Here is a 22,338-nt window from a genome sequence, read left to right on the forward strand (position 1 = left end):
GACTGTGGATTATGGGGTGTAGTGTGGTCTCTGTGGAAAGCTATTTGGTGTTATGCACAATGGCCAGTGTTGCTCTTACCATGTCATCTTCCAGTGCCCATAGGTTCAGACAGAATGCCTCGAATGTATTTTGTTGTTGTGTCTGCTTGGAAGATTGTCGCTTGTGAGCGTATTTTATGTAGGAGGTGTTCATTTGTCGTGTTTGAGTAACAGACTGCTCTTATTGTGTCACTGCGATCATTGGCAGATCTTTTGTTTTAACTGATGCCAGTGAGCCACCAAAGACAATTCCTAGGGACGTAGCAAGGCGGGGCGGTCCGCCCCGGGCGGCAGGAGTTTTAGGTGCAGCGGCCTCCTCCCGCTCGTACCTGCCATCAATCAAAGCCTGCTGCAACAGCGCCTCTTATGCTTGCACGGATCCTTTGCGCATCCTTAGAAATTGCTCTAACCGCCTCCCGTACTCATCTAGACCTAGGGCGGCGGTATATAAAGATCTTCAGGTAAAAGTCAGTCTAGCATCACCTGATTTTGAGCAGTGGAGTCAAAGCTTTTCAGATCTGATCCAAAGCTTTTATGGTTTTCAAAAATGCACCTGCGGCTGAGCATACGATGGTGGATTCACGAAACCACAGGTCGCACTTTTGCAATAGGAAGCAGAGGCATTGGACAAGCCATCAGCACTACAACCGCACACACAGAGTTGCGTCAATTCTCCATGCATTACAGTGCTAGGGCGCATGCTCACTCATATGTAGTGCATATATTCCCAGGAGGGAAATGAGTGAAGTTACATGAACCTGCTAATGTCATCAAGTTCCTGCCCCTTCACGAATGTCACTCCTGGGAAATCATTGATATGTATGGGTCTATGAGAGCCAGTCCATGTGAAAGGAAAGATTTACATTTCCACTGCTCATTTTTGGGAGGGGGAGCACAATTTTGTTCCTCTCATGTATTTAGCCAACTGTGAAATGTGGATCCACATCACTAATTGAGAATATTTACAGGCAGATAATTAAGCTTGAGGGTATTTGCTTTATAGATGCATCCATGTGCTAAAGGTGCAAGGTTTTGTGATTTTCGTCCAGTTATCCCCGCCCCTGCCAAAATGTGCATGTTTTGATGAATCACAATCATTTTCTAACGTAGTAAAGCAAATTTCTAAAAATTTGACCGGAAACATTTTGAATCCTTTTAAGAATATTTTTCTGATAGGCATGATTACCAAATGTGATTGTGCTTGGTTAAGTCCCATGAGAAAAAAGGATTATTTGTCAAGTTAATAATCGGAGTGCTCAACTATGCTGGAGAAAGTGTTCCTCTTTCAGGATTTATTGGGGAAAATATACAAGCCCATTTACATCAACATGCCTCAGTGCATTTTCTGAGTCATGCCAGGATGTAATTGGTGCATCCTAAGACCTAGGTAAAATGCTGCAACTCATTTGCCTTTGCTTTGTGAATCAGTAAATTCCTACGAAGGAGTTCTTTCTTTGAAGGTACAAACGTAATTTTCATTTGCTGTCTTTACCCACTCCTTGAACACTTCCACTTGGGATATGCGAATAAGGAGATTGTGCAAGTCTGACCTATCCTCTACCCATAATTTGAAGTCCACTGCCAGTTCCCATTTCAAAATATATGCATGTTCAAAGTAAGTTACGCACATAAACACCAGTTTACATCAACCCACTCAGGCACACTCAATGTTTTAATGGCCGTGGTATATGTATTCAAATATGTATGAAATTGTAAGAAGACATTGTGATTGGTTTTGCGTGAGGTAAGAATGAGATGTACAGATGGGGAACTTGCACCTCAGAAGAATGTGCTAATTTGATTGCTTGTGCGCATATCTTGACTGCTCCACACATAGATGATGGCTTCCTGACCGTCCATAACTGCATGGAACTTTGCAGCTTTGCAGTAGCGGCCCGTCCCCTGCCAAAGGGCCGGACCGGAGGAGGGAGGAGGGAGGTAAGGAGGAGAGAGGCAGGGAGGGTTTGAGAACAAAAAATTAAATATCCACGCATCAGCTTTTCTCGCTCAGGGGCACAGGATCTCAGCCTGCCCTGCGGCCAATTCTTAAGCTTAATGATTGGTCTGAAACGGCCGGCCAAACACCTCATGTACAGTGAAGAGAGTGCCCACTACTCCCCCCCCAACCAGCAGTGTCATCCCCTGGACCCACCGCACGACTCATCAGAGGGGCGGGTCCAGGGGATTAAAATAAATCAATAATAAAACTGGTTTAAAACCCATTTTACTATCGTTTTATTTACTGGTGGTGGCGGGTGGCTCTCCACCTCTAATAGAGCAGCCGCCACTGCAGTTTTTGCAGAAAATACTCCACTGTACTACCATGCATTGCACGTGTGTTCTCTGAATGTACGCAAGCTACTTTACAAATAACCAATATATATAGCTATACCCTTCCCGTTTGTTTATGTTTCTTTCTGCTGCCACATGCTCCTCAACTGGATCACGCTTCACACTCATTGCTTCTTTTCCACAGCCGACGCTGGAGGCGCTGGAACCGCCTGTTCCGCAGGAAGTGCCGGGACCTAGTGAAATCCAACTTTTTCTACTGGGTGGTGATTCTGGTAATCTTTCTCAACACGATCACCATCGCCACAGAGCATCACAACCAATCGCAATGGGTAACAGATGCACAAGGTGAGAACCGTGATTAGTTGGTGGACAGGGAAATAACTGGAAGATGCAACACTCTATTAAAACAAGAATTTGCAATGAAATAGGTTTCACATTTGTGAGAGCTATTGGCATTGTAAATGACAATGTCTTTTACCTATGTGTTTTAGTTTGGAGTGTAGTGGATGTATGTGATGTGGAATTATGTGGGTTGCATTGGAATTGTTAGTTGTGGAATTGTGCGGGGTGGAATTGTGTGGTGTGGAATTTATTTGTGTAGTGGAATTATGTGGTATGGTGAATAGATAGGGGTAGTAGCTGCACAGAATAGAAAGAAAGGAAAGTAGAGAGGGATAGGTAATTTGATCAGAAAGTGGTGAATGAACTTGAGACAGAGGAGCAGAAAGTGCGTGCGAAAGAGAGAAAGAAGGGAAGAGCAGGGTACAGAAGCATGAAGAGGGAGCACCTGTGTACGCAGAAGACATCCTAAGGAGAGGAGGACAGCGTGGGTTTGAGGGACTAAAACCTTAAAAAGGTATGGGAAAGAAACTGTGCTTGAAGACCTTAAGTCAATCATATGAGAAAGGTGGGAACAGTGCGTCAGGGAGCAAGAGAGAGGGGTGAGAATACGAGAGAGACAGAGGGACGAGATGGAGGGGTACCCTGGGGGAGGAAAGAGGTGTACCAGTGAGGAGTGAGGAGGTACAGAAAGGCAGCATGTGTGAGCAGGCAGTAGAGAGTGGAGACAGGGAGTGTGAGGGAGGGATGAGAGGGGGCAGTGGGACTGCGAGATGAGAGTGGGAGTGCGAGGTAGATATGATGGGGCTGTGGGTGTGTGGGGAAGAGATGACAGGGTTGGTGCAAGAGCAAGGGATAGATTTGTTGTATTGTAAAAAAACGGCCTACCTGCCCATTAAACAGGTCCATGAAACAGGTCCATGAACGTCTTAAAAACAGCCCACACATTGATCTGTCAGACCAACCCATTGGGTACTGCCAAAACACGCTTAAGGGCAGTTTGGCTCTGCAGAGAAGTAATAAAGCCTCTGGCTGCATGGTGCATGAGGTGAGCAGGCAGAGACTCAGTGTGGGGTGAGTGTCAACGATAAGGCTGCATTGAGGGACCTTTGTAGAGGCCAATTATGCAGACAAGACATTTTTGCAGTAATTACTTCTATTCCTCCGCCCTTGCAATTTCAACTGAAGATTTCAACTGTGTTGAGCTGCAAGAATCTCGTGGGGAAACATGACAGGCCTTTGGTGTTTCCACAGACCTAGTAATTCTGTACTGGGGCTGATAACTAGGGTATTTCCTTATTTATAGCACAGCCTGCTATACAGGCAGCAGCACAGAAAATTACATAACAGAAAGAATACCACAGGAATCTGTATCACTGCAAGTTGTTGTTTCGCAAGAATAGCCAGATTACCAATATTGTTTGGTAAATAGTCACAAGCAGACTAAGTGGCCCCCTATAAAGATATTTTTCCATTTAATATTGCTAAAAGAAAACTAGAAATGGAACTATGTATTAATTTTAAACGAGGGAACCCACAATCGAAACACAAACATAACACATTTTTATTTTGTGAATTTGTTTAGGTTTATTTGAAAGCATTTGCGAAAGTGAAAGCTTGCAATTTGAGCTTCTGGGGGCAGGGGGCACTTCCTGTGAATGGATACTACTGCTGGAAGATGAAAGCAGGGGAAAGAGATAAGCGAAAACGGGGAGAAAAAGAGCGACAAGGCAGAGAAAGACAGAGCTGGAGGGATAAACATGTTGGGCAGATTTACAAGTAACTGACGCAGCTGCATAGATGCATCAGTTTCCTTGCGTCAGCGCCGAATGTCCTTGCGCCACTATGGATGCGCTGCATTTACAATAAAGTGCTCCATGGCACAAGGATTAACAGATGCCTAGAAATTCTGCTGCATCTCTTGGCGCAAAAGTGCTGCATTGTTGGAGTTGCTCATGAAATTGACGCAACTCCAGCAATGTGCCACGATAGATAGGTAAGTCCCATTCAAAAAGCTCTGCGTCATTCCCTACGCCTGGTCTAGGAGGTTTAGGGATCTTGATACAGTGAAGGCGTAGAGTGACGCAGTGAAATCTTGTAGATTTCACTGTGTCAGTTCTACATGGCTTTTTGCATGGGAACGCCCACCCTGCATACATTATACCCGATGCAGGTATAATGTGACGCATGGCTTTACAACGTGACGCATCTCCCTAGTTGTGTCACGTTGTAAATTGGCCGCTACATTTACGCCGCGGCCGGGTCACAAAAGAGACGCAACGGCAGTGCAAAAGTTACGCAAGGGGCTTGTAAATCTGCCCCATAGAGAATTGTTTATTTGAAGGAAAGAAAGTGAGAGGTGAGTGTATCCGGGCCCGCGCATTTCGCTCTGTAAATATTGCGATGCAAGGGACGGGGTGGGATCCCAACAAAGAAACATTAATATGGTGCACACTTCATGTCCTGACATACATCACATAGGTATCTGTAGTATACTTCACTGACAGGACCCCATTTGCAGAAGTTGTTTACAGAAGGGATTTTGTTATAGAAAGACTATAATTTTAATAAATCGATGGAAAGCAAAACCTTCTGTGTTACAGTTAAGAGTAAATAGTTTGTGTTTTAGATCCCTATTAAAATGTCTGTACTAAATAAAAGCAACCCAGCACCAAACATGCAAAAGTTGGGGGAGGAAGCATGCATATTAAAGAGACTTGTTAGATACAGTAAAGTGCATGTGAAATGACATCAGAAAAAGGGTGCTGCAAATAGTAGCCTTTTACAATCTCTCAAAACCGGCATGATAAATACAATTAAGCATTTCCAGGTACAATTTATGCTACAGTTTATCAAATGAAACCCAACATTAAATGGTTTTGTATTTTTAAAGAGGTGACCGGGACGGGGTGAATGGTGGCTTTGATAATCAGGTAGCTGTCCTTTAATGTCAGATATACCAATATAATTACAAAAGAAAATATATTGGCTAAGACTATGAAAATAGTTTTTGGTACGAACTGTCTAGTCAGTACAACCATAAGAAGCATTTAGCAATGCCGGCACATAGGCATGCCTTGGCAAAGTGAGCAGGGGGAACGGGAGGGGTAGAAGAAATAGTACCTGCATTGTCCAGGCAACACAACAGCACCAACACGGCCATGTAGGGAAAGAGGGCGAAAATGTTAGAAGCCGCCGAACTGCTCATAATAGGTGCACCGATGAGCGTAATTTTCCCGCTGTTGAAAAAAAAAAAAGGATTTTTAAAAGTTGATTCAGGCAAGCCATGAAGCACAGAAAAAAGGCACACGGTTGTCATATTAAATCTGCAGCGTGGTATAGAGCAGTGAAAAAAAAATTATGTTTGAAGTTAAAATGCAATGTTGCGGTAAATACACAATTAAAGCAGAACATGCTGCAATCACAAAATCACATAATTCCAGGGGCCCTGCGTATAGGCATAGGACGGACTTGCCCAGTATTTAGGGAGATGCAGAGAAAATGGAGGATTGACTGAGAGGGGAGGGGACTTAAGGTGAGAATGTAATGTATGGGGGTGAAGCCATCGTGCACGTGTAACCTAAACCATCGTTTTACAGTATAAACCACTAAGATACAGGGTATAGCAGGATATATCGCAACTGAGAATCTTTCATTAAAAAATCACTTTCGTTTTTAAATGCCTATAAAATGTTCTTAACTCAAAAACTTAACTCAAAAAATTTATTTTGCCAGCAACCAATATAATCGGTCAAAATCTTTCAGTCAGTAGACGTCTGCCTGTCCTCTTTAAACAGGGTTTACAAACACAAAATTTGGAAAACGCAAGTACATTTCTAACCTACATTCCTGCAGTATTACTACATTATCTCTATCTTATTCCCACAACAAAAGGGTAAGCACATGGTGTTATTTACCAAAGCTGCCAACATGGTCAGCGACTAGCTGCCGCCTCCCCCCCAATCCGGCACCCAATACCCAGGAACGTGGACACGAGACGTCTTTACTTTTTGGAAGGCGGGCGCTAGTCGCCCGGCCGTATTTATTAAAGTATGAAATTAAAAAAGGTTTTAATTGCATAATCAACAATTTATACAAAAATTCAGCAGGACATTTAGGTACATAATTCTTAGCAACAAGTTTGAGAGCCTGACTTTAACAAAACTCTAATACATGTTGTTTCCTAACTTAGACTAAACATCCTCATCTAGAATTTTTGTACATTTCTGGCCATATGGCAGGGTCACTACCGGTGTCAGGTCCTACAAGCTGCGCCTCCCCTCTGGATGTGCGCATGCGCAGTGTTACCCCGGGAATTGCCCCGGTCTACGCCCTGAACTCCATTTACCCACTAAAGGAGGGCCCTTACTCTGCGCCGGTGGCGTCATGAGTCCACGCGCGCGGGGTGGCTACCAGCCTAAGGAAAGCGTGAACTACTCCTACCCGCGCTCCTTTGCCTATTACCTTGCCCCTGGAGTTCTGGGAGTGGCCTGCAGGCCCCTCCCCCTGGGCGGGAACCTCCATAGGATGATGCCCGCCCCCTCAGACCTCAAATATGTGCTCACCGATAATGACCTTACCGCATGCCCCATACCTAATAAATACGACGACCTATGGGAAAAAATTCTAAAGGACAGCTACACTGGCTAATAAATAACAGTATCAACGTATAGCTAAAAAGGGAAAAAAGGCCTAACGACACATGGCATTAAATTATAATTCGCTTCACACATGTTTCGCTAAATAACAGTATCAACGTATAGCTACAAAGGGAAAAAAGGCCTAAAGACACATGGCTTCAAATACAATTCACTTCACACATGTTTTGCTAAAAAGGGATAAAATTCCTAGAAAAAAGCATCAACAATATACCAACAGTTCCATCTCTATTATCCTGTGAGACCCGTGGACCGTACCTTCAAAACTTATCATTCAACCAGACATAAAACTGCTACAAAACTATTGTTCCAAGGGATGGTGGGTGGGAAAACAAAGAAGCCCCGAGCGCGGGGCACACCGTTACGGCGAGGGAGCGTCCAGGGACAAGGGGGTCTCCTGGGCGCTCCCTATCTCTTTATTCTCGAGGGGCCAGATGGCCCCTCCTATCGCCCGCCCCCCCTGACCCGGACCCACTTCCCAGGATCCGGGTCAGGGAGGCCGCCAGCCAATCGGCGGTGGGCCGCGCCCCCCAGGGCACGCCCCCACCGCCGAATGGCGACAAGGAGAGAGTGGGGGGCGACGGTCGCCGCGCCGCCATGCGTGCGGGGGGGCCGAGGGCCCCCCCTTTTCACATGGTCAGCGACTAGCTGCCGCCTCCCCCCCAATCCGGCACCCAATACCCAGGAACGTGGACACGAGACGTCTTTACTTTTTGGAAGGCGGGCGCTAGTCGCCCGGCCGTATTTATTAAAGTATGAAATTAAAAAAGGTTTTAATTGCATAATCAACAATTTATACAAAAATTCAGCAGGACATTTAGGTACATAATTCTTAGCAACAAGTTTGAGAGCCTGACTTTAACAAAACTCTAATACATGTTGTTTCCTAACTTAGACTAAACATCCTCATCTAGAATTTTTGTACATTTCTGGCCATATGGCAGGGTCACTACCGGTGTCAGGTCCTACAAGCTGCGCCTCCCCTCTGGATGTGCGCATGCGCAGTGTTACCCCGGGAATTGCCCCGGTCTACGCCCTGAACTCCATTTACCCACTAAAGGAGGGCCCTTACTCTGCGCCGGTGGCGTCATGAGTCCACGCGCGCGGGGTGGCTACCAGCCTAAGGAAAGCGTGAACTACTCCTACCCGCGCTCCTTTGCCTATTACCTTGCCCCTGGAGTTCTGGGAGTGGCCCGCAGGCCCCTCCCCCTGGGCGGGAACCTCCATAGGATGATGCCCGCCCCCTCAGACCTCAAATATGTGCTCACCGATAATGACCTTACCGCCACAGGCCAGCATTGTTAACCGACGATCTGGCCTCCCCCTGCCTAGACCTACCCTAGAAAGTTCTCACTTTAGCAAAACCTTCCAACCAGGCCCTGACATCATCAGACCACAGGACCCTTCCTCCCTCCGTCAACTGGACTCCCCTCACCAGGTAGACCCAATACACCCATGTTGGATCATCTGCAACCGAGGGGGGGGCTTGAAATACTTTGTCCCACTGTGAGTTGATCCTCTTTATCGAGTGATTCAACGCCCTGACCGAGTCCCTGCCACCACGGGAAAAGTTGAGGTCCTACTACAGTGCCACCCGTGCAAGTCCTGAAGACCCCCCCCACAGTGGAGATGGACTCATCAAAGAGTATTCGCCTCCCCAGTTAGGCCAATTCAGTCCCCCTGAGGTGAAGTATCACCACTGACAGGGGGTCGGGCTGCTGAGCTAAAAAGTCCCTAAGAAGTTCCTGAACTGACCATGGCACAGACCCTCAAACGAACTCTTCCCTGTCCTGCGTCCAGCCTGTTGCTTGTGCTGGCACAGTGTGGCTCCTCAACATCTGGTGATGAGTTCCTCCCCTGCGTGACAGGTTTGAGCAACTGCAAGAACCAGGAAAAGACCAAGACAACCTGGGTGACAAATTCCCACTTCCACCTTAAGGAATGGGTAGCACTTACACCTGCCAGCAATACCTGGGCCCTTGGTGTCCTCTTTCTCGACGTATGCTTCCCTTTTTTGACGTCCACCCGCTGCTGATGTCGCGGTGTGGAGCCCTCCTCAGATATCCGCCATGGACCCAGCCGTGACTGACGTAAGCCCCCCTTGGGCTGTCCACCTGTTGCCGCTGTTGTGATGTGGAGCCCTCCAGGTATCCACCATGGACCCGGTCATACATAAATGGGAAAGATAGATACACACCATTAGTGTTTCCGGCAATACCTGCTGTACACGCGTCAGACTTACAGTACCATCAGTTGCCAACTTTTAGATAATCTTAGTGCCATATTACTACACATTAACACGTCGACAGTAAATGTGAAGCATAGCCTCCTTTTGTCTCTTTGCTAGTGCAGCATCTATGTCGTTAAGCATAGGATCAGCGCCGCCCTAACCATGGTAGGCTGTAACCTTGGCTTCCTCTTTTACAATCATTGTTACCCAAGAAAGTTGTGCCGTAGGCGAGGACATTGCCTCTTAATCCTGGTTTCCTACCCACGTCTTTATGCATAGGATCTATGTGAAAGAACAAGACAGTCTACTTAACAGTGCAGCACCACACTATTTAGCTAAAAGATTTAGCACAGCCCTAACCCCGCCAGGCCATAAGCTTGCCCAAGGACCCTTTCCGCTCACCACCTTGGCTTCTGGGAAATATCATCCTAGCCAACCGGACAAGGTCACATGCCTCCCCAGACCTATGTGATGCCGCAACTAGGCTCTTGAGCACCTTTTAGGTGTGACATCAGGGTGTGTATAGTTATCAGGACCCCAAGTAGTCTCTCTACCGGCCCTAGGCCCTGTCTCAATGCCATTCATGGTTCCCCTACCATATTATTAATATACAGCTTTGATACACCCCTAGAGCTCAACGTATATGGTGCTAAATCACTGTGTGCTATATAAGTTTACACACCGTAATTATTCGCCTCTAATCTCATCCTAGGCTCAACGTATATTTGTGCCAATTTACTTGTATGTTAAATAAGTTTACTGACTGTAGTTTCACGCCTTTAGCTTCGGAAAGGAATTAACGGGATGTGTTTTTGGACCAATACCTATATAGGTTATACACCTGTTCTTTTCCATTTTACTCATTCATGGTATTATAAATTGGTAAAACAAGCTGCTCTACCTTCCCAGAAAGACTTAGCCTGAAGGCAGCACGCCAAACAGCTACCCATAAGATAGCTCACTAATAATGTTGACTAACAATGTTGACTTTACCTATCATCAATGAATAGTCACTTGGACCGGTGCAATGTCCCCCCACTTAGAACAGTGAACATCACCTCCGATGTCCATTACCTTTACAATGAAATACGTCCCTTGTGTGACTTACTGCTTTGGCTTGCCACGGAATGTGGTACCTGGGCAACTGGCTTTCTCAGTCTAGTCAAGCCCTACCCTTAGATGTGTATTAATCCCCATGAGGACCCCAAGAAAAGGGGGGGATACCCTATGCGTGAACCGTTCCACTATTATTCTAACTATCCCCTCAGCATACACCAATGATAGTAACTCTCGAGTGTCAAAATTTGACTCATGTCAATGGCTGTTCCTCACGTAAGATCAATAAGCAGCAACCCTGGCTTGGATAAAATATTTGAAAGTGTGTGTTCTGCTTCTGATACGTGCCCTGTTCCATTACAATACAGTGGATTCCCTTGGAAACGCTAAAAAATTGTGGGACCTTGGTGGGATGCCTACCCACATTGTTTGTATAGTTGGCCCACAATACAGCTGTTACTACTAGGAAAGCAGCCGTATAACCCTCCTTCCGCTATCCAGACCGTCATCATTATGTGGTGCCCTCCCTAAAGTATCTTGGCTGTGGGCCCCACACCTAGATGTAAATACAAAGGAGGCGAAACAAAGGCACACAGCTGAATCCTGCCTCCCCAGACCTAAAAGAGGCATTGTATCGCCCTTTTTTCAGTGCCGATGTATGGGAATATGCATGCACTGTCCAACATTGCCAGTTGTGTTTTTTCCTCCGAGTATTTACTCATATTCCACTTTCATAAACCCACCATTTTCTTTTTTTTTTTTTTTTTTTTTTTTTTATAGTGCTACTCGTCTCATTGCAGGGTGTCAGAGCACTTCACATTACACATACGCCTTATACATAAAAATTAGATTGTGTGTAAAACCGATGAACAGTGTGTGTTACTTAAGACCCGGGCCACCGAAATTATGCGGCAATGACGGATTAGATTGAAGTAGCAGGGCTTGCTAAATTATGCAGCATACTGCGGCACATCTTTGGGTTAGTACCAGTTCTTTATTCTGTCACAAGTTCACATCTTGACACTACCTGGATAAAAGGTCTTATCTTATAAGTATTAGTCTAACACCCCAACAACACACCACATGCCTTTGAAAGGTGAACAGTCAGCTTGTGCAAAGTGCATTCCGCTTCCTAGGAACATGCGTTTCTAGTAAGTTTTGTTCAGTTCGCGCTAAGGACGACTTGTAAATTATGCAGCAGAAGATGTAATATGTGGCAAATGTAGCCAATCCAGTACTATGCGAAAAATTGCAGTGGCAGCAGAATCACATAACGCCCGTGGGCCTGCATGAGATAGTGAGGGGTACATGATGCAGGAGACACACGTCCTTCCTAGCTCACTGTGCAATGTTAGCAGGGTTGTGATTTATGAACTGCAAACAACAAAAGGATCTCTGTTTTTTATACTTTCGCTTCCAGTACCTGAGTGCACTTCATTTCATGCAGCAAACACATTTCGGTGTCGTTGGCGAGACTCAAACCCCGATCCCCAGGTCTGAAGTCGAGCGCCCTATCCGTTAGGCCAACTCCTCTCCCCTGTTAAAAGAGGAGTTACCCACTTACCTACATACATAGATGAACTGTGTAAGAGAAACAGTATCCCCTGGGATTGGAGAAAACATATATTCCTCCAGGCAATGTGGTAACCCCCCAGAGTTATTCTACTCTGGGTCATTTCGTATGTCTAGGGCCAGTGATGTAACTGACGTCCCCACTGATCTTCAGTCTAAGGGACAATTAAATCATTCAAGTCTGCAGCGAGCTGCCGAGGGAAAGTGGGGCTCCGGGGGACAGGTGGACGGACACTTCCGCGTTACGCCGGGCAGCTGTCCCTAACAACTAATCGCACGCGGTCCGTGCGCTGCGCAAACGCACTTTCACGAGGGATGAGTAAATACTACCGCAATCCTTGATAGACTGACTACGAGAAAATTAAAATCTAACAACTGCCACCAATGTCTGTGTGCCAATGTGTTAGGTACGTGTCTCACCTGTTCCCAAAATCTCTCGTGCATTTTTGCTGTGCGCTTTTAATTCAGCAGGGGCAGAAGCTTACGATAGATAATAAATCCAATACTGAAATGTGAGGCGCGCCTAATTATCCCCAACGGGATTTTCACGGTCAGGCATTTCTCCTGCCGGGAACACTTTCAATAGCATGTGCCACATCATGATCACTAATTGGCTATTTTAAAATCTTTTCGCTTGTGACACCCTAAGGAGCGAGCTGAATGTTTGCCAGAAGAAGATCGCCTTCGAGGAAAATGCACGTGGCTTTCAATGGGCTGCGCTCAGAGCTCTAGCAACCGCCGCAGGGCGACACCGTGGCCTGCCATGAAATGACGGAAGAGGCAGAAGCACGTTTATGAATATAATTCGCGTTCTCAATTGGAACGCCCAAATCTATTCACGATTATTTCTTTATCTAAACAATATAGTACCATGAGACTTCATTGACCCTGCATAAGTAATTTAAGAGCTCTAGCAACCGCCGCAGGGCGACACCGTGGCCTGCCATGAAATGACGGAAGAGGCAGCAACATGTTTATGAATATAATTCGCGTTCTCAATTGGAACGCCCAAAACTATTCACGATTATTTCTTTATCTAAACAATATAGTACCATGAGACTTCATTGACCCTGCATAAGTAATTTGAGAATTTGGCGCGAAAGCTATTGTGTCTCATTTAAACTCATGGCGCGATGTTCTTGTGGATAGCGCGCGACAAAACCTGCCTCTGCTACCCTTGCGAGCTTCATTGCTTCATTGGACTGAACATTAATTAGCAATGACAGAAGCCTTCTGACCTTCAAAACGAAAGACTCATTTACAAAGGTCTTAAATGTTTCATGTTTTCATTTATTTATTGCTTTCTAAAACAATGTTGGCATTGAACCTTAAACGTAATGAATCAAATATTAAAATACAGCATATGCGTCCCAAGGCCAGAACACCTCCCTATGTCACTCGCGTGGTTCCCTCATATTATTGATTTATAATGTGTTTAAAAAACACCATTGCCAGAACCCGGGATCGAACCAGGGACCTTCAGATCTTGCGTCTAAAGCTCTACCAACTGAGCTATTTCGGCACCGGCTAGCCCACGTGGAGGGAGTTTCCTACATGCGGCCTTCCGCGGCATAGGATATTTAAATACAGTAAATGCAAACAGCAAAAAACCCCAATGTCCTAGGGACATGCCAGTTAATGTGCGAGCTCCGCCACCCATGGTCCTTCCGACCACCCAGCCGTGTGCACAGCCCACGAACACGTAACATCCAAAACTGGGCACTTCCCTTCAATTTAATTACCTCCATTCCGCCGGAAGCAGCCATGCACTGCCCGTCCAGCCGTCCTCCGGTGTTTCTTCCTGGGCCCTGTCCCTGGTCCGAGTTGCCAGTCCTGCCGCCTCCTTTGTTTCCAATCACCGTGCGCATTTTCTATCCAAGACCCCCTGCGCGAACGAGGTGCTATCCCTCCTCGGCTCCCTTGATCGCCCCCAGGGAGAACCGTCCAGCCGTCCTGGCTACCAACCCTGCAGGGAAACAAAAGGAGACAATTACTCCGCCCCGAGCGCGGGGCCGTGGCAGTCGCGTGAAGGCTCTGCCCATCCTACGGGTCTCCAGAGCGGCTGGCTCCACGCGGCTAGCTCCTCCAGGAAACAGCTTGCTACACCTGGAAAATAAAGGGGGAAAAATGTATTAAAACAAAGAAGCCCCGAGCGCGGGGCACACCGTTACGGCGAGGGAGCGTCCAGGGACAAGGGGGTCTCCTGGGCGCTCCCTATCTCTTTATTCTCGAGGGGCCAGATGGCCCCTCCTATCGCCCGCCCCCCCTGACCCGGACCCACTTCCCAGGATCCGGGTCAGGGAGGCCGCCAGCCAATCGGCGGTGGGCCGCGCCCCCCAGGGCACGCCCCCACCGCCGAATGGCGACAAGGAGAGAGTGGGGGGCGACGGTCGCCGCGCCGCCATGCGTGCGGGGGGGCCGAGGGCCCCCCCTTTTCAGATGAAGTGGTGTTTGTGGGCTATAAAGGGCACTTTTATTGATCACAAGCAGTACAGGAAACCGTCAGTTTCCCCAGGAGGACCGAGGACAGGCAATGAGTTATCAGGCCTTCACCAGACGTATAATCAATATATTTTTGACATTGCGCTCCATTTAGTAGTAGAAAATGGACAGTTCAAAAGAAAACAATTACCAACTTGGTAAGTGAACGCCCATCATTTCATTAAGCTGGAAATCGGCCACAATCTGCAGGGCCCAATGCAATCTGACTCAGTTATTGTTTCCCACATAAAGTCATAAGACTCTCAAACAAGAGCCACTCCTAGAGCAGCAAGCTTTAGGAGAGAGGTTCGGATGTAGGGAGAAGGAGCAGCTAAAGTAAACAAACCTTCTGCTGCTGTCCGTCATGTCTGCAGGGGCTCTAGGCATCTCACTTCTACGTACATACAGGCAACACAACAGCGCTAACGTGGTCATGTAGGGAAAGCGGACAACGCCGAATTGCTGACAATAGGTGCACAGGTGCCATTGCTAAAACACAGCATTTTGCCGCTGTTGAAAAAAATAGGACCTGCATTGTCCAGGCAACACAACAGCGCCAAGACGATCATGTAGGGAAAGAGGGCGAAAATGTTAGAAGTCGACAAACTGCTGATAATTGGGGCACTGACGCCATTGTTAAAGTTAAAGCGCAGCATTTTCCTGCTGTTGATAAAAAATAAGGATTTTTAAAAGTTGATGTAGGCGAGTCGCGCAGCACAAACAAAAGGGCACGTGGCTGCCGTGTTAAATCTACAGTGCGGTGAGGTGCATTGAAAAAAATATATATAATATTTAAAGTTGGAGCACAACGTCGCAACACTTTAAAAAATAAAAGCATTTGTTTGTTTACCTCAATATGGAAAGCAACGCATGAAGGAAGACGTGCGCTGGTTAAAAAAAAAGCGGATGTACGTTGTTACAACGCATGTTGTAACAACGCATGCCTTTACCACGCAAGTCTTACAACGCAAGTCTTTACAACGACTTGCGTTGGAGGGTGTGGATTTAGGAATCTTATAATTTTATATTCCAACACCAGTCCCCGTAACAGTAGGGAAGGTGTTGGAATATAAAATTGCAAGATTCCTTATCCCACAGCGCCATCCAGCGCAAGTCGTAGTAACGACTTGCGTTGTAATAGCTGCGGGGTAAAGGCACTGCGGTGTAAAAACTGCGTTGTAAACGATGTTCCCCAAAAAAAGCTGTTGTGGGAGAGCATGTCCTCCGTCAGGCAGGAGAAAGTCATTAAAGAAAATAATGCTCACAGACTGTAAATAAAACATACCAAGTAACAACACACGTAAGATGAATGATATATATCAATCTAGGCAACAAACATAATACACATAGGAAGGGACTGAGCTACAACCTTTGTTTTTTGTTAAAAGAGAGTACAGTTTTATTCAAAGTTTATCAAGACACATAATATCAAATTACACATTCAATATCTACAGTTAACAAACATGACTGTAGATATTGAATGTGTAATTTGATATTATGTGTCTTGATAAACTTTGAATAAAATTGTACTCTCTTTTAACAAAAAACAAAGGTTGTAGCTCAGTCCCTTCCTATGTGTATTATGTTTGTTGCCTAGATTGATATATATCATTCATTTGTTTTCCCTGGTCTAGGAACTGTATTTCCATATACTCAGGGGGTCCTTGTTAAATATTTGCTCAACACACGTAAGATGGCCAGTCCTCATCGGAGGGTACAAAAAGAGAAAAGGCTATATATACTAAGCAGGGTCTACTAAGACTTTCCATGAATAAAAAGCAGCCATTTAGAAAGGACAGTAACATGAGCCAATTGAAAAGGTGGGCAGAAAATAGACGGAGCTTCAAGTCCATTCCCTACATACAGCATGCCTTGAAGAGACAGCGCAAGTGCTGCTTAGGCAAGACCTAAAAACTTGAGCTGCAAGGTTTCTGAAGAGGCCTGTCACTTGCATTCTGTGTGTTCACATAGCCTCCTCAGCTTGTTGATGGGATGCATAGTTCTTGTTTGACCAATGAAGCATTTTGTCTGGAAAGCAGCTCCTTTAATGCAACGCACAAGGACTTTTTAAGTTCAAAGATAAGTTTATTTAAGAGTAGTAGTCAAAACAACAATACTTTGTACAGGTGTTCAATACAAAATATCATAAGTGAGGAAGTGGAAATAAAGGATATTGAAAATACATAGCTACAACAAAATTGAAGAAGAAAGTACAATGAAACATATTTATGTCTTAAAGGCAAAAGAATTCTGGTTCATGTTAAATATGTCACAAACCAAAGAAGAGAAAAAAATGATATTATTTCAAAATGTTTGCATGTATAAATTGCTGAAATTAGACACCTAAGCAGTGTCCATACAGTATAAGGAAAGTCAAGGAGGCTTAGTAACTTCTTGTGATGAAGGTTGGGGTATCAAGGATTTTTTTGCACTATCATCGAGAAATTGTGTGACAGGGGACCAAAGCTGCAATCGTTTTGTAGCAAGTGAAATTGGATACACAAGAGTCATATCCAATCAGTGATTATGACAGTTGGCATACGACCAGGCAAGATATGATAATTTAGAAGTGTCCTTCCGTTTCTTTGCTATCTGCTGAAAAGCAGCTGCTAATAGTAAGTCAATGATTTGCGCGTGTGAATGAATGTCTTTGCTTCCACTCAGGGGACGAGCTACCTAAGATAATATTAATAAAGGAAAGAGGGACAGTAGTGTTAAATATTATGTTAATTTGAGACCAAACCCGCTCCCAAAATTTAAATGCATATGGGCATGTATACAGCATATGTTTTAAGCCAGCGATATCGTGAGAGCAAGTCCACCATATACTGGGAGTAGCAGCATGTATCTTGTGTAAATGTGCGGGTGTAAAAAGCAATCTGTTGTAAATGAAGAAAATTGTTTGTGTAGTCTCTGGGAATACTGCCTTATTTTTAGCCATATTCTATTCCATTAAGAGACAGGCCATTCAATACCCAAGTCAGTCTCTCAGGAGGGTTCCATTTTAGATGTATTTCTATTTATAGGAGGTTGATCTAAACGAGAATAAATGGTAGAGGCTCTAGGACGTGTACGTTAAAGACTATTCCAATTGTTATTAGTCAGGGAAGCTGAAAAAGACGAACGTGGAAATTGAGCACATGTCTCAAGTATGCCGGAAGGAAGTAGGTAGGTGATAGAGGTCCTGTATCTGTGAAAATTGAAGAAGTGTGCCCAGATCAAATAACTGGTGCATCCAAACCAAACCTTTATTTCGCCATACATTCAAATATATTGGTTTGTTCTAAATAAGTATAGACCTATTATGCCAAATTGTGGATTTGAGAAAAGTGTAAAAGTCATAAGGGGCCAGAGGAAGCGTAGCTTGTAATAATTTGTATGAATGTTTGATTACTGGTGTATAATTCTTTTTCGGTTTGCAAGAAAAAGAAAGATATTCTTGAAATGAAAAAGGTGCTATAAACAAAGCTTCAAGGTCAAGCCATAATGGCCTATTAGAGGTTTGATCAGAAATCCAATTTGATAAATGTTTTAGTTGAAACATTTTATGGTAATTGGAAAAATCGGGAAAATGAACACCTCCTTCTGATTTTGGACGTATTAATTTTTGTAATGCCATTCTTGGTTTTTTTCATTCCATAAAAAAAAATATAAGTGTAGAATTGATCTTGTGAAAAAAGTTAGCTGGTATGGATACTGGTATATTTTAAATGGTGTAAAGTATGATAGGGGTGAACATCATCTTAATGGTGTCAAGACGTCCCCATCAAGAAAGATGAAGTAGATGCCATATTGCAGTAAGCATTTTTAATTTATCTATACATGTATCAATGTTCAGAGAGATGGAGTGTGCTATGGAAGAAGAGAACCATAATCCAAGATTCTTTATGTGTTGAGAATTCCATGCAAAATTGGATGTCCGAAAATCCTCTCTAGAAGTATATTTGGTTAAAGGCATAACTTCACATTTGTCAACATTTAATTTGTACCCAGAAACTAAACCATAGACCTTAATCTCCTATACAAATGCAGGGAGTGAAGATTGTGGCTGAGAAAGAAAAAGTAATATGTCATCTACATATGCTGCTAAATTGATGTGCTGGGACTCGGATGTAAAACTGGTAATAGATTGGTTCTGCCGATTTCTAGACAGGAATGGTTCCAACGCTAAGTTAAAAAGGAAAGGGGACAAAGGGCAAATTTGACGGACTCCTCTTTTAAGATTAAAATAGGGAGAGACAAGACCATTGACAGAAATGGCCACCTTAGCTTCTGAATAGAGCACAGCAATCAGGGAGGTAATTTTTGGGCCAAATCCAAACCATTTGAGGGCATGAAAAATAAAAGACCATGAGACTCTGTCGAAGGCTTTCTTCGCATCAAGGGCAATTGCAGCTAGTGAATCTGAGTGATGAGACATTCTGGAAAAAATGTCAAAGAATAATCTCGTGTTATCAGTGATGTTTCGACCTTTAACACATCCTGATTGCTCTTTACCTAGCAACGAAGGAAGGTGTGGTTCTAATTGCGTAGCTATTGCTTTCAAGAAAATTTTATAATCGACATCATTTTTTCAGTATCTAGGGTCCTTGCCGTCTTACGTTATTAGACAAACTAAGGCCTCCAAAAAGGAACATGATGAATTACCAGAAGACGTGAAAGAAGAAATGAGAGTATCTAAATACGGAATAAACAACTGGGAAAAGTGTAAGAAAAATTCCACTTTAAATCCATCAGATCCCGGGGCTTTATCTTTTTTAAGGGTCTTCTTTGCATTTAACAGTTCAACTTCTGTTAAGTCAGCTTCCAAGATATCCAGACAGGAGGGGTGAAAATCACACTTTTGGACATTGGAAAAATAATGATGGATTGCTGTATCTGGGGGCACCTTTTCTGGCTTTTAGAGAGATTCGTAAAAACTGACGAATTCTTGAAGGATTTTGGGATCTTCATATTTTGGTGCTTGATTTTCATCAATAATAGAATAAATGTGAAGCCTGTTTTGCTTGATTTTAAGATAAATTGGCTAATAATTTACCTGATTTGTTTTGGCCACCATAGTATTTTGCACTCGTTTTCATTAGAAAGAAGGAGGCATTTTCAGTCGATGTTTTATTGAAAGCTATTTTAGCGTTTATAAGCTCTTCTAAACTGGTTTTTGAGTTGGAGGTATAAAAGGCATGTTCTAGTGTTTTAATGTTAGTAAGAAGTGCATTGTGAAATGTTCAGAATGATTTACGCCTCTTTGATGTATATCTAAAAATGAAGCCTCGAGAGATAGCTTTAAAAGCATCCCAAATTGTCTGGAAGGGGAGATCATCAGATAGGTTGGTTTGAAAGAATTCATGAAGAAAGGATGTAAAGGATGCAATAAAATTGGGGTAAAGAAGTAAAGAGTTATTGAAGCGCAATCTTTTAGGTGAGTTAGGTTAATGTAGGATGTCCAGTTAAAGCGTAATAGGAGCATGGTCAGAAATGAGTATGGGACCTATATCAGCAGAAAGCAGAGATTGAGAAACATTATACATAATAAAAAAAATCTATTCTGGACTGTGTCTGATGTGGTGGGGAAAAAAAGGAGTTTTCCCTCGAAGACGGGTTGCATAGTCTCCAGGCATCTACCAAATTTCTTTGCGCTATAGTATAAAAAGCTTTGTGTGATTTGTTTAGGATGAAGGAGACCTTAGAATTCCGATCAAGGAAGGGATCGATCACTTGGTTACAGTCACCTGCAAAAATCTAATTTTCTGTGAGGTATTTTAAAAGTAATTGGGAAATACGAGACCAAAATGAGACATCACCACTGGTAGGAGCATATATATTAACCCCTTCAGTGCTAATGACAAGGGTAACTCGTCATGGAGTTTCCATTGATTTCAATGGAAATTACATTGAGGGGCCAGAGGTGCCTTAGCAGCCAAGTGGTTAAACAAGGATATGGGAGTTTTCCCTAGCAATAAGTTAGTAAACAGCCATCTACCTTCGTTGCCTGGATCCTGTGAGATGAGTTTAGCATTTAGTGCTTTATGACATAAAGTTATAACTCTGTTTCTTTTACCATCTCCTGGTGAAATGAAAACCTCTCCCACCCAATTCCTCTAAGCTTTAGTGATTCACTTTCTGTGAGATGGGATTCTTGGATAATTGCTATATTGGCATTCATCTTAGATAGGTGGGAAAGAACACTTTGTCTTTTAATGGGAGAGTTTAAACATCTGACATTCCAAGTGACAACTGTTAAGAACATAGGTAATGTAAATAGAAAAAAACATATATGAACTGGTAGTTACATATCCTTTTCCAAATGTAGAACTCAGAATAAGTACGAAGTTAAACATGATAAAGGTCAATTGATGAAAATATGAACGATGATGAAAATATGAAAGGTGAAGAAGATGAGAATAATAGAAGTCTTGTAGGTAGAAGAGAAGATTAAGAAAAAAGGAATGGAAGAAGAGGAAGTACAACTTAGGAAATAGTGAAAATGACAGTAAGAAAGGAGAGAAAAAGAGAAAGAAGGAAGAAAATGAAGAGAGAGAATTAGTGTGAGAAACAATGGAAAAAACACATATGACATTCTTACAAATAATCCAAGACATATGTAAAGTGGGGGGAGATGAGGCCACATGGAACAATGACGAATCCAGACTTTAAGGGGGAGCAGGAAGGAACAAGAACTGGTGATTTGTACAACACAGGGGAAAGTACAACAAGGGGAACAAAACCTGCAAGGAAAAAGGAGGTTAATGATCATTCAAAACAGTCAAGCAAGGAGGAACATTAACTTCAACCAATTTAACATGAAGAAAGTGATTAACAATATATAGCAAAAGTTAAGATCTCAAGCAAGATAAGAGCAAAAACATCTATTTGTTATGCGATGAGGATGATAAAGATGTATCTATAGACTCCGCAAGGCATGTTTTGGGAAAACGTTTCAACTTTATAGGTTCCTCATATGTAGTAGTCTTATTGTTAATGGTAACCTTGAAGAGGCATGGGTAGAAAAGACCGTAGCGTGCCTCAAGAGAGCAAAGTTGTGGTCTCAATGCCAGAAAATCTCTGCGTCTATCCGCGGTGGGTTTTGAATAGTCCTGAGAAAAGAACAGAGTATTGCCTGCCCATGTAATACGGTTGATTGCTCTGGCAGCTGAGAGAATCTTGAGCAGGTCAGTATGTTCTAGAAAATATAAAATGATTCCTCTCGGTTTCCTTGCGGGGAATGAAGTTGTTGCAGAAGCAGGGCCCAGTCAGTGAGCTCGTTGGATATTGAGCTGTGTAACCTGTGGCAAATTCAGAACCTTAAGAAGAAAAGATTTGAAGAAATTGATGGGGTCCAAACCCTCTGAGCCTTCTGGTAAGCCATAAATGCGGATGTTGTTTCATTTGTTTCTCTTTTCAAGGATTTTGACATGCTTTTGGAGCGTCAACACTTGAGAATGAAGGGCTTCCATTTTGCTGCTGGCAGTAGTTAAGGATTCAGGGCCTAATTTATGAGAAATGGCGCATCGCTGTGTGAAAGCAGCGATGCATCACTTCTCAGTGCGCCCTCCTTGCGACATGATGGGTGTGTCATATTTACAGTATGACGCATCATGTCGCAAGGAGTTACAGACGTATCTGTAGGCGCAAAAGTGACGCATTGCTGGTGTGTGTCACAAAAGAGACACA

At 43.8% G+C, this 22,338-nt stretch overlaps 1 protein-coding gene and 1 non-coding gene across 3 annotated transcripts in view; one reads left to right on the top strand and one right to left on the bottom strand.

The window, feature by feature from the left end:
* The window catches only part of CACNA1S (calcium voltage-gated channel subunit alpha1 S), a 488,710-nt gene that overhangs the window by 173,058 nt on the left and 293,314 nt on the right, over positions 1–22,338 (top strand). For both annotated transcript variants that reach the window (XM_078644201.1, XM_078644202.1), the window contains exon 10: positions 2,516–2,676. In XM_078644201.1, coding sequence (XP_078500327.1) covers positions 2,516–2,676 — 161 coding nt within the window. The remainder of the gene's footprint in view (positions 1–2,515; positions 2,677–22,338) is intronic.
* Positions 13,636–13,708, bottom strand: TRNAL-CAA (transfer RNA leucine (anticodon CAA)). Its single transcript has one exon. It is a non-coding gene; the product is annotated as a tRNA-Leu (tRNA).

The sequence above is a fragment of the Lissotriton helveticus genome, chromosome 5_1 (genome assembly GCF_964261635.1).
Source record: "Lissotriton helveticus chromosome 5_1, aLisHel1.1, whole genome shotgun sequence".
NCBI lineage: Eukaryota > Metazoa > Chordata > Amphibia > Caudata > Salamandridae > Lissotriton > Lissotriton helveticus.